General features: G+C 43.3%; 1 protein-coding gene across 1 annotated transcript; it reads right to left on the reverse strand.

Annotated features, from left to right (window-relative positions):
* Window positions 1–1,071: 1,071 nt before the first annotated feature.
* MATN3 (matrilin 3) lies at window positions 1,072–16,833 on the reverse strand. Its single transcript, XM_014956763.1, has 7 exons — window positions 16,728–16,833; window positions 14,292–14,861; window positions 9,775–9,897; window positions 9,216–9,338; window positions 7,972–8,094; window positions 5,325–5,447; window positions 1,072–1,370 (listed from the first exon to the last, which is right to left on the reverse strand). Exons 1-7 carry the CDS (start codon window positions 16,831–16,833, stop codon window positions 1,246–1,248), a joined length of 1,293 nt encoding a protein of 430 aa, XP_014812249.1. The 3' UTR covers window positions 1,072–1,245.
* Window positions 16,834–17,970: the final 1,137 nt, after the last annotated feature.

The raw sequence follows: 17,970 nt of genomic DNA on the forward strand, positions 1-17,970 counted from the left end.
TCGCAGTGCAACAAATGAAGCCGGCAAATTCCAGCGCCACCAGCCAGCCTGCACCTCAGGTGTCCCTCGGATCCGAGGCTTACCCCGTGCCTCCAGCCTCAGCACCCTGCCTCACAGCTCTCCCATCCTAATAGATCCCAGCAGCTGGATGTTAATAGGCTAGCACCTTTTCACGGAGAAGAAGAAGGTGCGTGAAAATTCCTTGGGACAGTGCCTGTCTACAGAGCTGGGATGCAGAGGAATAACTGCAGCAAGGGTCAGACTGTTGTCACGCTGCCTGTTTTCGGTGACTTGAAAATTTTGGGACATACACACACTACTAATGGTAGGGTTCAAAACTGAGCATTTGCTGCGACAGTAAAATCATCTGGCAGGAAGGCCAATGGTATCTTGGGTTGCATAGGGAAGAGTGTAGCCAGCAGGTCAAGGGAAGTCATTCTCCCCCTCTACTCTGCACTGGTGAGGCCACAACTAGAGTACTGCGTCCAGTTCTGGGCTCCCCAGTTCAAGAGGGACAGGGAACTACTAGAAAGAGTCCAGCGAAGGGCAACAAAGATGATTCAAGGATTGGAGCATCTCCCTTATGAGGAGAGACCGAGAGAGCTGGGACTCTTTAGTCTGGAGAAGAGAAGGCTGAGGGGAGACCTTATCAATGCCTACAAGTATCTCAAGGGAGGGTTGAAGGAGGAGGGAGCCAGACTCTTTTCAGTGGTTCCCAGTGAGAGGACGAGGGGCAACGGGCACAAGTTGGAACATAAGAGGTTCCACTCAAATATGAGGAGAAACTTCTTCACGGTGAGGGTGACAAAGCCCTGGGACAGGCTGCCCAGGGAGGGTGTGGAGTCCCCTTCCTTGGAGATTTTCAAGACCCACCTGGATGCAGTCCTGAGTAACATGCTCGAGCTCTAGGCAATCCTGCTTCAGCAGGGGAGTTGGACTAGATTATCTCTATGGTCCCTTCCAACTCTAAAATTCAGTGAAATTCAGTGAAATTACAAACAAAGCAGTGCTTGATGTTCAACATAGCACCTAGGTGCCGTGGGCATGTGCATTTTATCTGTATCTCGATACTAAAGCCCTTCATGGGATGTGGAAACATAATGGTATTTGCAACAACCAAGATTTTGCTCCAATACATTTCTAAAATTACCAGGAAAATACATTCTCTTTTGAGGTATGTTTCTTCCCTGCCTACCATTAAAGCAGTTGCTTCTAAAATACCGGTAAAGAGCTGAATGCAGAAGGTCATGTAAGAAAAAGGATATATTTTGTGGACAGAGCTTCAAGACTTGAGGTCACTGAGTCCTGCAGGGCAGCTATGGCTTCACACTTACAGGATTCTTCAGTTATAAGACTGCTCGTTATGGCTCCTAAGTGAGAAAACAGAATATTTATGACAATCATTGAACATTTAAGATGCTTGATTCTGCAATGGGAGTTGAACTCATGCTGTGAGACTACAGCAAGCTGCAACCCAGGGCAGCCAGGCAGGAGGGATGGCAATGAACAGGGGTCTGTCATCAGCCAGAGATATGAATGTCATAGTCTGAAAACAGGACACGCAAGAGAAAGCTTGACTCTAACTGAGGAGGAGCCAGATCTGGGAGTTCCTCACCTGCTTACCTGCATCCTCTGCACTCTTTAAATTAGACCATTATTGGATTACATACAAAAAGAGGTGAAGACCAACAAGCCTCCCCTATCAATTCTAATTGCTAGACTAAAGTGAATCTTTCCTTCACTTGTTCTCTCTCCCTCTCATTTAGAATATCCCCCACCCCAAGAGGCAGGGTACCCTCGGAATAAAAATGAGTGCCATGCAGGCTGTGATGAACCTGCAGTCCAGTTCTCTGTCTTGTGAGTAGTACTTTGACCATCAGACTGTCCACACAGGACACTGGCGTCACTGTAAACAGACTGTATTTAAGACCATGACTAACTTGTTGGGCTTCTCTTCAGAAGAATCATAGTGCCATAGAATAGCTTGGGTTAGAAGGGACATTTAAAGGTCAACTAGTCCAACCCCACTGCCATAGGCAGGGACATCTTTTACTAGACCAGGTTTCTCAAAGCCCCATCCAATCTGTCCTTGAACACTTCCAGGGATGGGGCATCCACAACTTCTCTGGGCAACCTGTTCCAGTATCTCACCACTTTCATAGTAAAGGATTTCTTCTTCATACCTAAATAGAATCTAAAGCTATCTATCCAAAACCAAGGTTTCTGCCCTGTCAAAGCTGGTTTGTAATGGCATTTTGGGTACTTAACCACTCCCAAACACAGCACTTCTGAGTTTTTTTTACATTGCTTGCAAAAGCAAGAGCAGCAGATTATTAAATTACTCTTCTATGTACATAGCTGATCACTGCTAAACAAATTATGTGAACATTATAACAGCATTGTAATAGAAATGTTATACTTTGATACAATTCCTCTTTTTTCCTGAATTGTTTTGGTTTCTCTTTTTGTGTTATGACATTGATATCTTCATTTTGCAAGGAAACTGATGGCTGCTTGTATTATAGATAATGACTAAAATATATCCATTTCTAAAGGTTGTTCATTCAGTGTTTCACTGAAAGAATCTATGAACAGATTCACTTCTGGCAGCATAGAAATTCATTTGTCTTAGAGCCAATGTTGAAACTGTTGTCTCCTTGACTCCACTGAACCCATATTCGTCCAGTTCCCTTTTTTGGAACGCTCTGCCAGCTTTATGGTGCGTGTACAAAGAAGAGCTGTTTGAGATTCAGCTGGAGGAAGGCCAGTTCAAAATATCACACCAACATGGTTGGTTTCCAACCAACTGCCAGTTAATTTTTTTATGTTTGCATTTAAACTCTCCAATGACAGATACAGATCCTCCTTGGATGATGTCTGTTTTAACGAAATTACTTTTCCAACCAACTTTGGAAACCACCCAAGGGTACCATGAAGTCTTCTACAGCCCTTCTGTGAAATGTAGAGTCTTGCAGTATTTGGTATGCAAAATTCTGGACACTCCCGTTGCCACTGGGATGCCCAACAAGTCGTACAAAGCACACTAGGGTTGTGTTTTTATACTGCATTTGTGTTTTAAGTCCAGACCTACAAAAAAATTACTATTTTTGCAGATGGTGTTTGGCTATATCCATGTATTTTATAACTTTGCTCTTACACAAGGTCCTTAGCCACTTGATGGCAAGTTATCCCTGCTCTGAACCAGAGATCCGACTAGGTACCTCTTGAGGTCCTTTCCAACCCAACTTTACTTATGATTCTCCATCAAATGGTGCGGAGGTTCTGCCAGCAGTTGATGCCTTTATTGCCCATGTGGAGGGAAAGCAGTTGGTGAGTTCATGCCTGCCCCACTCAGCTTGGAGGAGTGGACAAGAACATACGGTGTAGCATTGCAGTAGCTCTTCTGACACCAGTTCCATTTACCTCTGACTCCCCACCATCCTTCACATTTTGGTACACAGTTGCGTCTCATGCCCTGGAGAGAGATGCCACAGAACCCTGCCTTGACAGTTCCCCACAATTATTCCCATTTCATAAGGAAATGTGGATTATAACTGATTATTTTTTTTTTAAATACAGTGAAGTCCTTAAATGTGTGGTGATAAGTAAGAGTCGACTGCAGTTTTAAATACAATAACTGCTAAAACTAAACAAGAAGGATGAAACTAATTTTTTTTAAATACAGTGAAGTCCTTTAATGTGTGGTGATAAGTAAGAGTCAACTGCAGTTTTAAATACAGTATCTGCTAAAACTAAACAAGAAGGATGAAACTAGCTCAAAATATTAGTGGACGCAGTGAGAAAAGAATGAGAAGGCTTTATACTTCCAGGGAGTTTGTGAGTTCATAGAATGTTTCTCAAACAGATTAAAAGGATTTAACAGATTTAAAAGAGGTACTTCAATAGATACATTCAGGGGAAAAAAAACCCAAACATTAAATAATTACTTGAGCATGTTTTCTCCTCTGGATTTAAGGTTAAGCCTTCATAGCAGTTGCAGGTATACGATCCACCTGCTCACAGCCATGGCTTCCTGGTGCTCATACTACACTTCCTACAGAATGCATTTTGGAGAAAGTTGTCCAAAAAAAAGATAACTTTTTTTTAAGGCTTCCCAATGGCAATCTTTTTCCGTACTGGGAGCCTATCCTATGTGGATCTTACCAGGAACTACTGAGATGTGTAACTGATCTCACCCTGGGGCAGCGATATGAACTAATGGCCTTACTGGGGTCTCCCTTGGTCCTTATTTTGTACAGTCCACGCTCACTCTGACCACAGCTGCCTAAACCCACCAGATGTGAAGTGCCAGATCACCTCCAAAGGCGTGCTAGGAAAAGTTTCCAGCACACAATAACTTTACAGTAAGGAGACCAGGAAGAAAAGAAATATTTTTTTTTTAAAATCACATTTTTACTATAACACTAAGTTACCTGAGAAACTAAAGAAAGAAACAGCAACATGGAATTCAGGCTGGAGGGAAGGACACCACCTCAAATTGTCCCCTGCACAGTGGCACACAGTTTCCACAGTACTGCAAAGTGTGTGACTACGTGACTAACCTCAGCTCCTCTCTCTTCAGGTATTTCTCAGTTCTAGGTTTGCTGAATATTGCATATTATTTTTAAATAGAGTGAAGGCCTTAGTTATAAGATCATAGAATCATAGAATCATAGAATTGCCCAGGCCAGAAGGGACCTCCAAAGGTGAGAAACTAAAGAAAGAAACAGCAACATGGAATTCAGGCTGGAGGGAAGGACACCACCTCAAATTGTCCCCTGCACAGTGGCACACAGTTTCCACAGTACTGCAAAGTGTGTGACTACGTGACTAACCTCAGCTCCTCTCTCTTCAGGTATTTCTCAGTTCTAGGTTTGCTGAATATTGCATATTATTTTTAAGTAGAGTGAAGGCCTTAGTTATAAGATGATAAAGAAAGACCAAATGGTAAGCAGTTATTAGCATTGTTGCATATAAAGTGCTTTAGGTCTCTGAATGTTGCTTGAAGTAGAAAAAGCAGAGTGATATAGAATTGTCTTGTAACACTTGAATGCATGTGAAAGTTTCTCAAACAGATCCAAATGCATTAACCTGCTACTGAGAGCAATTCCAGTACATGTCCTTAGCTGGGGAGTGCTTTAGGTCTCTGAATGTTGCTTGAAGTAGAAAAAGCAGAGTGATATAGAATTGTCTTGTAACACTTGAATGCATGTGAAAGTTTCTCAAACAGATCCAAATGCATTAACCTGCTACTGAGAGCAATTCCAGTACATGTCCTTAGCTGGGGAGAGTGTGGGAAATAGGGAACAGCAATCTGCTCTTACTTGAGCAAGTCTTCTTGTCTGGGTTCAGGGTGTAGCCTTGGTGGCAGTCACAGGTGTAGAAGAGATCATCTCTCACACAGACTTGCTCGCAGTCGTGCCTCCCAGGTGCACACATGTCCATAGCTGAGGAAGGCATCAGAGAAGAGAAGAATATTAATTCATACCCAAACCTCAGTTTGGTTGATGTTAATAATTCCCATTTGCAAACATATCTTCATTTGGATTCAAACCAGGTTGTAGCCAGCATGTATTACCCGTACGGGGTATACAGAGTGTGTTTTTATCTGGCTATCCACGTCAATTAATACGATTTTTGGAACACTGGCAACACCTTTTTTTGCAATTGTAACAAATTGCAGAAGGAACTGAACCAGCAGTGACCCAATTACAAAATAATTATCCAAAGGAATTTCAGAGAACAAATAGCTGGATTTTAAGAGAGTATTTGGCATTATTTCAGCTCTAATTGAGTTGGGTAAGACACTGTTCTGTGGAGTAAAAAGACCATAAACAGAAGAGTATACATGGCTGCAAAAAAAAAAAGAGACGTGGCACCCGCTGCCAGTTACAAAGTGGGCACTTGATGTGTGAGGCTGATGTTTTCTGCCAAATTTAACACGTCAACTCTGAAGGCCAAGCTGAGAAGGAGTTCCTATATTTGGATATCTTTGCAGTAAGGAGGTTCAGTCAGGCATAGGCAAAGAAAGACAGAAGATTAAGAAAAAGAGAGAAAGAAAGAAAGAAAGAAAGATAAAAAGAGAGAGAGAAATAAAAAAAGAGAGAAATAAAGAGAGAAATAGAGAAAGGACCACCTCCTGGACCTGAACTGTTTTTATTATAGACCTGGATGGTTGAGAAATCAGCAGCCTATTGCAAAATGAGATTTAAAAGAGAAAAAAAGCAAGCATGTTAGGGAAATAATCTTAAAGAGAGAGAGAAATAAAGAGAGAAATAGAGAAAGGACCACCTCCTGGACCTGAACTGTTTTTATTATAGACCTGGATGGTTGAGAAATCAGCAGCCTATTGCAAAATGAGATTTAAAAGAGAAAAAAAGCAAGCATGTTAGGGAAATAATCTGAAATTTGATTATGCAGGGGGAATCAGTGCTATGAAAGGAGGTTCAGGATTGGGCTCCTAAAGGGAATGCTTAACTGAATTCACAGTCCCTCATAGATCTTTAATGCATCTGTATAATGCCAGGGGAGAATTAATCTTAGGAACTGTATTTATAAAATCAGCTCCTAAACTAGGCAGGAAGTAATACTGAGGCCCTTCAGCTTCACCTCTTGGAGATGCGAAACCCATGACTTAACTGGAGAGATTTGTCTGGGAGCCTCCTGGAACGGGAAGCCGAGGTTCAGTGCTTTGTCACACAAAATGTAGTAAGGAAAGGGGTTATGACGAAAGTAAAAAAAAAGAGTTTTGTGTAAACAAAGCATCAGTGAGACATCCAAGAAATGAGTGAAGCTCAAATCCTAAATAAATGAAAAGGGTAGAGAATGCATCTTAATTTGTAGGTACTATATATTTATATATACATTCTTAAGTACTGGCTACATCTATGCTCCTGTTCGCCGCATGAGGCCAAAACTGGGAAAGAATATTTCCCTCCATCCTCTAGAGCTCTAAGGCTGGAATATTTATTATAGTCCCAGCACATCCACCAGAAAGAGTGATCACTCTCATGATGGTATAGACTGTAACCTCTCTCCCAGCACAGTCCTTGCTCTCCTTCATCTCACTCCCTTGTGCTGCTTTGCTGAAGAGTTTTCTGACAAGGTACTACACATCACATGTTCCCACCAAATATGTTATCCTTCTCCTCTCTCAGGTGGATATGGCAATTTGTGCTCCGTGGGTGTGAAAATGCTGCAAAGTCCTCAGGGAAATGCCACGTGGCATTTTAATTATACCAATTACAAGCTTCACACAACTGTTGAAGAGTCACGGGTCTCAAATTATTACTGGACACACAAAGAAATAAAGTTGCACTGTGTTTTCAGTGCAGAAACTCTTGCATAATTTATCAGAAAAATAACATAAATTAACCTGATTTTTAAAAGCTACATGCTTTTAGCTGAACACAATACCTCCTAGAGTACTGCGTCCAGTTCTGGGCTCCCCAGTTCAAGAGGGACAGGGAACTACTAGAAAGAGTCCAGCGAAGGGCAACAAAGATGATTCAAGGATTGGAGCATCTCCCTGATGAGGAGAGACTGAGAGAGCTGGGACTCTTTAGTCTGGAGAAGAGAAGGCTGAGGGGAGACCTTATCAATGCCTACAAGTATCTCAAGGGAGGGTTGAAGGAGGAGGGAGCCAGACTCTTTTCAGTGGTTCCCAGTGAGAGGACAAGGGGCAACGGGCACAAGTTGGAACATAAGAGGTTCCACTCAAATATGAGGAGAAACTTCTTCACGGTGAGGGTGACAGAGCCCTGGAACAGGCTGCCCAGGGAGGGTGTGGAGTCCCCTTCCTTGGAGATTTTCAAGACCCACCTGGATGCAGTCCTGAGTAACATGCTCTAGCTCTAGGCAATCCTGCTTCGGCAGGGGAGTTGGACTAGATGATCTCTATGGTCCCTTCCAACTCTAAAATTCAGTGAAATTCAGTGTAATTCAGTGAAATTCAGTGAAATCAGGTCTTACCTGAGCAAGTCTTCTTATCCGGATTCAGAGCGTAGCCTTCAAAGCAGTCACAGCTGTAGGATCCATCATTGCTCAGACAGACTTGTGCACAGTCGTGCCTTCCAGGTGTGCACATGTCCATGGCTGCGGTCAACCGTGTTTGAGAAAAGAAACCTCTTAATGCTTCAGCATTTCTAAAAACAATTTAATTAGGATTCAACCAGTGCCCTACTACATTATTACATTATGCTGCAGACAACTGAATTCAGTTACTAATTATTTAATGGAGGAAGCAGATATTGGGACTGCAAGACATTACTGTACCACATCTCACTCAATTCTGATTTTCCTCAGCAATTCTAGCAGTCCTGGATATCCCCAGGAAGGATGAAGCTGAAACACCATACTGAGATGAGCAATAACCTGCCACGTGCCCAGGCAGAACTTGTTTCTTGCGGTATTAGCAGTAACTGTGGTGAATCCAGCTTTAACTCTGTACTTTCATCCATGAGCTGAAAGCAGGCACAAAAAGCCAGGCACGATATGTAGAAATACTATTAAGTGGCAAAGAGATATAAAGCCTCGTGAGAACACAAACAAACAAAAAAGCAGAAGCACTAGAAGATTATGTTCTCTCTTCAGAAATAAGCAGAAATAAGGAGTGAAAACTTCAGTGAGAAGAACGCTTATGAGCTCTGAAAGGGAGGGATGCACTTACTAGTTATAAAATAGCTACCCTAAGGCTGGTGCTGCTTCAAACTTCTGGATTTAAAGAAACAATCCGGAAAAGTATTTGGAGGGTAGGAAAGAAACTGCTGCCAGTGAAAGACTGGGGTTGCTATATAGCAGAGCCCTGCACAACGTTGGGAGCAGTAAAAACCCCTGAGTTTCAACAGAAGAGACAGAGAGGACGTGAGAAAATCATCAAGTTTTAAGTTCTCTATGGCCTCATGGCACTCAGTCTCCAGTGGAGACACAGTACTGGCAGGCATCTCTAAAATAGGTTCATCCTCTCCCAGGGGATAAGTAATGTTCATGAAGTACTGTGAATACCATAGCATGGTAGGTAAGTGCCAAACTGCATTTTTTTAATCAAAACATTTAAAGAAAAATGCAATTTTATTGTTATTGGAACCAAGGGGAAAGGCTACAGGTGACTTCTCATTTTAAGAGTTGATGTCTGTAAGCAATTTTTCAACAAGAAATAATGAGGGTAACTCAGAGAAAACATGTCTCTGTGAGTTTCATGTATTATTAATTCTTACCTGAGCAAGTCTTCTTATCTGGATTCAGGGTGTAGCCTTCGTAGCACTCACAGACGTAGGACCCGTTGTTACTCACACAGATCTGATCACACTCGTGCCTTCCAGGTGTACACATGTCCACAGCTGCAAGAGCCGTGTCAGAGAAACCATTCATTGTTAATACAAAGCAGTTTGGGACGGAGTGCATGTTCACATTTTTGAATATATTTTTATTTGGAATCGGCTCAAAAATGTCAATAGTAACTGAAGGAATTAGAATAAGAGGTAGGAGAAAATATCTATGCAGTGTCTACATCTGAAGACTGTGTTTTGGCATCTGGCCCTAATGCATGGATCTGTAGGCATAATAAAAAGGATGGTGATGGAATCAAACTATTTCTCATCATTACTTGCAGGTGACTTTTATGTATTATTTATGATTAGATTTATTATTATTGAAGGAGACAGAGAAGTTCACTGTTTCAACAGAAGTACACGAGTAGCTTCTCAAATCCCATTACGGTGTTCAAAAGTGATTTATTTTTTTCCTAGTTAAAAACATTTACCAAAGGAGCAATACCTGAGCAGGTTCTCTTATCCGGGTTGAGAGTGTAGCCTTCGTAGCAGTCACAAAGGTAGGAGCCCCCGTTACTCACACAGACCTGCTCACAGTCGTGGGTCCCAAGCGCACACACATTCGCAGCTACAAAGGGCATTTACAGAAAAGGCATTTAATCCCAAAGGAAAGAAACAGTCATTAATAATTTATTATGTTTACAAAAGTTCATCTTGCACCGTTTGCTGGATTAGGAGTAATAAATGTCAGTGCGGTGTCACTATCACTAAAGCTACTGGCATCTTTTGCATCATTCTGTAGCCAGAAGAAGGAGGTCGTAAATGACACTGGAACAACTGCACTGAAATAACTCACCACCTGAGGTAGCAGAAAGACAAGATGAATTGAAAAGGGTGCAACAGGGAGAGATTTTAAGCCTTCAGTAACATTCCACTGGAAATGAGAACTCGGCAATGAAAAGGACCTTCTGGCTTTTTGTATCCAGTCCCTTTCTATTACAGACAACAAGCTCAAATAATCCCAGGAGACCAGGAGGAAGAGAAAAATGATTCAGAGGCAGCAGGGCAACACACTGTCTTCTCAGGGATGAGAAGAGTGTCTGTGTAATGATGGTCCAGGTGCATCAGCCAGCAAAGAAACCCACCAGTGCAAGATGGGTATGTGAGGGCTGAAGCTGCCTTGGTCCATCAGGTTTAAACAGTCAAGACTAAAAGAGGATATGGAGAAATGTTTCTACAGTAAAGTAGCTTTACGGGCACGTGAACCTCCTCATTGAAGGACAGTACAGAAATAATGTCTGGAGAAGCTGAAACTACAAACTACAATGAGATTCGATTTTCAGGGACCAGCTAAATGCCCAGCAGACAATAAGGCTACTTCATCAGTCTGAGAAAACAGAAAGCAGTGACATGAAAAGCAGCGTGATGGATGGCAGCTGATAGAAGTGTGGCAGGCAAAATGACTGTCGCAATGCTGGGCTGTCCCTGCAATGCACTGTGTGTGCTGACAGTCATTTCCTTCACAGATGGTCTAACTACATAATTAACTTCTGACCAAGTCTTCTCAAGTGTATTTAGCTTTGGATCTGCTGCTTCTTTGGTCGCCTCAAGATGCCCTGTTTCTCTCCACAAACTGTGAAGCAAACCTAGCTACTCACTTAAACTGTGATGATTTTTAGAGGACTAAATTTAGATGAGATGAAAAAGGGAAGAGGAGAGAGAAGGCAGGGGGTGAGGAGAGAAGAAAAAAAAGGTGGAGGAAAAAGGTGGGAAAGCAGAAAGGAAGAAAAGAGGAGAAAATAAAAGGGAAAAAAAAGAGAAAAATGGAAAGACAAGTTTGCTATTACCTGAGATGTTATTCACATGCGTAGTTACAATGTGGTTATTGATTACTGGTAAGATCAAACTCCAAAGCAATAGTGGTGAGACAAGAAATGAGAAGTTGTGGATGTCCCACCCCTCGAAATGTTCAAGGCCAGGCTGGATGAGGCTTTGAGCAACCTGGTCTAGTGGGAGATGTCCCTGCCATGGCAGGGGAGTTGAAACTCTACAATCTTTAAGGTTCCTTCCAACTCAAACCATTCTATGATTCTATGAAGCAAGAGGGTAGAAGAAAAAAAAGGTGGAGGAAAAAGGTGGTGAGGAGAGAAGAAAAAAAAGGTGGAGGAAAAAGGTGGGAAAGGAGAAAGAAAGGAGGAGAAAATGAAAGGGGAAAAAAAGAGAAAAATGGAAAGACAAGTTTGCAGAAAGGAAGAAAAGAGGAGAAAATAAAAGGGAAAAAAAAGAGAAAAATGGAAAGACAAGTTTGTTATTACCTGAGATGTTATTCACATGCATAGTTACAATGTGGTTATTGATTACTGGTAAGATCAAACTCCAAAGCAATAGTGGTGAGACAAGAAATGAGAAGTTGTGGATGTCCCATCCCTGGAAATGTTCAAAGCCAGGCTGGATGGGGCTTTGAGCAACCTTGTCTAGTGGGAGGTGTCCCTGCCCATGGCAGGGGAGTTGGAACTTGATGATCTTTAAGGTCCCTTCCAACCCAAACCCTTCTATGATTCTATGAAGCAAGAATGTTTGAATCTTCGCATGTACTTCTGAAGACAAGGCAACATTGCCCATTTTCTGAAACATGGAAGTTTTAGATGTGCCCTACTAAGGCTGATAGAAAGTGTGTCTTATATTTCCATTGGCAAAACCAAATCTCAAACCAAGACAGCATCTTTTCATTCTGCTACACCCTCTTATTGATTACTGGTAAGATCAAACTCCAAAGCAATAGTGGTGAGACAAGAAATGAGAAGTTGTGGATGTCCCACCCCTCGAAATGTTCAAGGCCAGGCTGGATGAGGCTTTGAGCAACCTGGTCTAGTGGGAGATGTCCCTGCCATGGCAGGGGAGTTGAAACTCTACAATCTTTAAGGTTCCTTCCAACTCAAACCATTCTATGATTCTATGAAGCAAGAATGTTTGAATCTTCACATGTACTTCTGAAGACAAGGCAACATTGCCCATTTTCTGAAACATGGAAGTTTTAGATGTGCCCTACTAAGGCTGATAGAAAGTGTGTCTTATATTTCCATTGGCAAAACCAAATCTCAAACCAAGACAGCATCTTTTCATTCTGCTACACCCTCGGGAATAAGAGGATTCATCTCCACGACTTACGAAAAAAATCTGCGGGTGACATTTTCAACCATAACTGAGAAGCTCAGATTGAACTGGTCAGATTTTTGTGGTAGGAAAGTCAAGCTTCCACTGGCTTGGACACCAATTCAAGGCTAAGATTTTCCATCCCCAGGATGGTCTCATGTTGAATGATGCTCTCAATGCATCAAGAACTTGATCTTAGCCAACTATTCTGCCCCTGAACATTAGTTTTCCTGTTTTCAGTTCACCCTACAAACAAATTTATTTGCCTTTGGCCAAAGCGAAGAAAATCCTAATTGTCACTGGTGAGTCTAGATTTCTGACCAAGAAGCAGTCTGGAGCTGGAAAAGACCCAGTTTACCCACACTGTCTTACAAAGCCCTCTTAGATTCATTTGGTTCATAGGAACCCTTTGAAAAACTGTTCTCTTTACCCCACATTTGGCCATGAATCCCACATATTCTGGCTAACTGCATGTAGGAAACTCAGAAGTGTGTATGTGTGAGCCCTCTTTGGTTTATCCTCCAGCTTCACAGGGGAATAATTCCTATGCTTTCACACAATAAACAGTAGGTTTACTCTAAGGAACAAGAGATTTTTCTTTGGTGCTACAAAAGGACTTGCTTTGGCGAGAACATCGGTGGAAAACTAGTGCTATGTTCACAGCTCACATACCTGTCCAGGTAGGTGGGCACTTGGACACACTTCCAGATACCAGAGAGAGGATGTGGTCACATCAGCGACACAGCGTGATGTCGAGCCAAACCTCAAGGCATTTCCTATGTTAATTATTGGGCAAAGTGTCCTGCCTACAGATGGTCCTACACATTTATTTCATACTTAGAAAAAAAAAGGTCTATTCACTCTAAACGTATTCCAAACGTATGCTGGTAATTTTTAGTAAGGCTCTGAAATAACAAACTAACACATTGCCAACCAAGTGCCCAAGGCAACGGCTGTTATTTTAATTCTCTTTAAATGTTCTTTACACCTGATTTTACCCATTACTTGCTGGAGAATTATTTTACAAGTAATTTCCTTGAAATTTACTAGAAAAACCTACTTTTTTAATTGCCAAAAAGTCATTGTTTGATTTTTGTGAGTAGGGCTGTGTCATACCTACCTATAGGCATTTCTAAATACTCCAGATAGGTGACCTTTTTGTTTCTGTAAATGACAGTAAGAACCCACACTGGCCTAGCATCGTTATTGGAGTTCTAGTCCAAACCAAACATACATCCAGCATTTTTCCAAGCCCAGCCTGGGGAGAGCGAAGCTAATTCAAACCATCCCACAGTTCCCTGTCTAAATCAAGGTGCAGAGAAACACAGAAAGGTGTGACTTTGGAATAATGGAAAAGCCCAGCAATGGCAGCTCAGAAAGAAAGCCTATCCTGAGATGACCTGCCGTTCTGTTCAGGCACTTCTTCATCCTGCAACAAATTTCTCAAGCTAGCGTGGCGGTTCCCACACCACACTGATTTTCTGACTCTGAATCTATAAGGAACTCTTTGGAGCCACCCTTCCACCCTTCCACCCTTCCAGCGTGCGCTCTCGGCAAGTCAGAAAATGTCTGTAGCCGAGTGCCAGCCAGGTTGCCCTGCTTTCTCTCGCACTAAATGGGACCAACTGCACAAGGAGGTCCACTGAAACCAGGTCTGTAACCTGCATGGTAAGGTCACTATTCAAAACGAAAGGTCATTACTTGGCCTCCACTGAATAAAAGGGATGGCTTGTTTGCCTAACGGGTGGCAAAGGAAATATTTAAATGTGATACATAACACTTCTGAAAACCTTCTTTCTTAGGGAGCAGAACCACAGGAGAAGCCAAAATGAGCCAAATTACACTACCCTCTTGGACCGACCACCTTACCACAGAAAGTCTCTCTGAATTTGGATGTCAGCTTTTCGATCACACCATAGGTCTCCACATAAAAGACGTGTTCATCCAGTGGCTCGCTGGCCATTATCCTCAGGGACTGCATGTCTGCCCTGTCTACCCCGACGGCGTAGATCTCGATGCCAGCTGCCCGGGCGCTCGCTGCCACGTCTTGAACCTGGTCTTGCGGTCGTCCATCTGTCACAACAATGACCACCTTGGGGATATTGAAGGTTGCTGGCCGGGTGCCCATTTCCTCAGTGAAGACTTCATCCATGGCAGTTTGGATGGCGAGGCCGGTCATCGTGCCAGCAGACAAGGGCTCGATGTGAGATACAGCCTCCTTCATAGATGCTCTATCAAAGTAGGTCCGGAGGGGAAACTCTACCTTGACCGTGCTGGCGTAGTTCAGGACTGCCACGCGGGTTGTCCTTTCACCGACGTCCAAGGTATCGATCATTTCTGACAAAAAGACTTTCACTTTCTCAAACTCCTCAGGTCGGACACTACGGGAGCTGTCGATGATGAAGACGAGGTCTAGGGGCCGGTTCTTGCAGGCAGAGTCTGTCAAGGAGGAAGGAAAACACTTCAGTCATCTCCTGCACGGGACCGGAGCTCGCACCGCGGGGCAGCGAGAGCCGTCGCGGCAAACTACTGCCAGATAAATGTTGGCACTCTGGACTTTTTAGGAAGAGGCTTAAAATTACAGTGAGAGACACATTAGAAATTCTTAAAGATTAACTTTGACAAGGAATAAATAATTGAACACTTCTAAGTATTAAAAGATAGGCCCACATTTGAGCCCACAAAATGTTTAACTATCCTCGAAACAAAGGGTTGTAGTTCACATGTTAGCAGCCAACACACAAGTGTAGCAATAATATATACTTACTTCTTATTTTCAGAAAGCCTCTGAAAGCCATTTTTATAAGCTACAGCAATAAAAAGGTAAAACAACTGACTAGATTACATAGTGAACAGATCCTAATGATATTTTTGAGGATAGAAACAATTTAGATTGCTGCTTAGGAATTATTTCTTGTTTGTAATTCATAATCCAAAATACACAAGAAGAAGAAATAAAGGCCAACAGGAAAAAGATGCAAACGACGCTGTGATAAATGTTTCTGTAAAAGTTGTTATTGTTTAAAGGTTTCCAAAGCAGAGAAATAATTGAATTTATTATTTATGAAGGAATTTTACCTGTGAAAATGAACATTCACACAAATATTTCTAGCTTCTACAATTCCTCACTGACAGAGAAATCTAGACTGGAGCAGAAAAGCCATAGCTCAGATCAGAGACGAGCGTCGCTTCCAGGAAGATGAGAAACAATCGAGAGGGCAACAGCAGGACCCCCGAGCCGTGCGCTCTGTCCCCACACCCTGCCCTCGCCCTGAGGATGCCATCAAGGGATGGATTTGTGCTGCTGGTTTACGGCAAACAAACAGCCCAAAAGCACAGTGTTTCTACAAAAAGAGACATTCCTGCTCAGCAGTTGCATTGCAGAGCAACACGCGGGGTCCTCGGTTTGAATCTACTCCCTGAAGAGCTCTTCTGGGAACCTGACACACCTTTCACAGCTGCTACCAAGTTGGCTTTCACTATTCCCTTCCAGTTAAAAAATAAATAAATAAAAAAATATATATATATAAAAAAATTCTTCACACGTCTCAAAAGTAGAGGCAAAACCCGCACTTTTTTTTTCGATCCATTAAAAAATATTTTTTTCTTGTACAAGATGAAGGGGAAAAAAATCAAATTGCACAGATAGATCTTAGTCCCATCAGGAAACACAGCAGTAGAGTTGGTTTTGCCTTTGGACAGAGTAACGGACTGTGCAAATCTAGGATCCTGACCAGGTATATTCTATATATATATATACTACATTGTATTATTATCTATAATTCTACATGCATCCCGTAACTCAGGTTTTGCATAAGGGATTAGCAGAATGGCTTTGGAAAGCTGAGAAAACGTGAAGAAATATTTGTGGATGCATGGGCGGCGTAAGATATGAAAGAAGAGACACGATGTTTGTCCTACAAAAAAAAAAAACAAACCCAAATCCAAGATCCCAGACTTGTAGGCAGAAGAATTATCTTATTTTAGATTAGGAAAAAGAAAAAAAAAAAGAAAGAAGAAAAACCTGAAACTTTCCAACAGCCTGATCCTTCTGTGAGCCCGAAAGAGATGTTTTGAGGAAAGAACACAGGTGGGGAAGAAGAGTTGTTTAGGTTTTAGAGATCAGCAAGGCCGGTTTTGCATGAAAAAAAAAAAAAAAAAGCGAGTAGTTGGTGCTTCTGCCTCCGAGCGAACGGTGCGCGGCCCCCCCCGCAGCCGCAGCGGGATGTGAGCCCCGGTGCGCGGTGCCCGGCGGAGCCACGGTCCCGGAGCGCATCCCGGGGGGACGCGGCCCCTCGGCGGTACCTGGGGCGGCGGGACGGCGGGACGGGAGCCCCCGGGCCGCGGGGGACAGCAGCAGCAGCAGGGCCATGGCCAGGCAGCAGCCGGGGATGGCGAGCGGTCGCCCCATGGTGCCTCGCCTGCCCCCCCCCTCAAAAGTAGAGGCAAAACCCGCACTTTTTTTTTCGATCCATTAAAAAATATTTTTTTCTTGTACAAGATGAAGGGGAAAAAAATCAAATTGCACAGATAGATCTTAGTCCCATCAGGAAACACAGCAGTAGAGTTGGTTTTGCCTTTGGACAGAGTAACGGACTGTGCAAATCTAGGATCCTGACCAGGTATATTCTATATATATATATACTACATTGTATTATTATCTATAATTCTACATGCATCCCGTAACTCAGGTTTTGCATAAGGGATTAGCAGAATGGCTTTGGAAAGCTGAGAAAACGTGAAGAAATATTTGTGGATGCATGGGCGGCGTAAGATATGAAAGAAGAGACACGATGTTTGTCCTACAAAAAAAAAAAACAAACCCAAATCCAAGATCCCAGACTTGTAGGCAGAAGAATTATCTTATTTTAGATTAGGAAAAAGAAAAAAAAAAAGAAAGAAGAAAAACCTGAAACTTTCCAACAGCCTGATCCTTCTGTGAGCCCGAAAGAGATGTTTTGAGGAAAGAACACAGGTGGGGAAGAAGAGTTGTTTAGGTTTTAGAGATCAGCAAGGCCGGTTTTGCATGAAAAAAAAAAAAAAAAAGCGAGTAGTTGGTGCTTCTGCCTCCGAGCGAACGGTGCGCGGCCCCCCCCGCAGCCGCAGCGGGATGTGAGCCCCGGTGCGCGGTGCCCGGCGGAGCCACGGTCCCGGAGCGCATCCCGGGGGGACGCGGCCCCTCGGCGGTACCTGGGGCGGCGGGACGGCGGGGAGGGAGCCCCCGGGCCGCGGGGGACAGCAGCAGCAGCAGGGCCATGGCCAGGCAGCAGCCGGGGATGGCGAGCGGTCGCCCCATGGTGCCTCGACTGCCCCCCCCCTCCCTCCCCGCGCCGGTTTTAAAGCTGGCGGCAGCGATGGGGGGGGCAGGAGGTGGGGGGGCGGAGCGGGCTGGCACCGGCTCCCCCCGCCGCCTCCTCCCCGGGCACAGAATCACAGAATTTCACTGAATTTCACTGAATTTTAGAGTTGGAAGGGACCATAGAGACCATCTAGTCCAACTCCCTTGCTGAAGCAGGATTGCCTAGAGCTAGAGCATGTTACTCAGGAC

This window comes from Calidris pugnax, unplaced genomic scaffold (genome assembly GCF_001431845.1).
Source record: "Calidris pugnax isolate Ruff unplaced genomic scaffold, ASM143184v1 scaffold171, whole genome shotgun sequence".
Taxonomy (NCBI): domain Eukaryota; kingdom Metazoa; phylum Chordata; class Aves; order Charadriiformes; family Scolopacidae; genus Calidris; species Calidris pugnax.

Bases quoted from the DNA above. Each gene is read 5' to 3' on its own strand.
- MATN3 (XM_014956763.1), bottom strand. From the start codon at position 16,833: ATGGGGCGACCGCTCGCCATCCCCGGCTGCTGCCTGGCCATGGCCCTG. The intron at 9,898-14,291 runs GTAAGGTGGTCG...TGCCCTTTGTAG, and splicing joins ATTCAGAGAGACTTTCTGTG to CTGCGAATGTGTGTGCGCTT. The intron at 1,371-5,324 runs GTAAGAGCAGAT...TTTCTCACTTAG, and splicing joins AGACAAGAAGACTTGCTCAA to GAGCCATAACGAGCAGTCTT.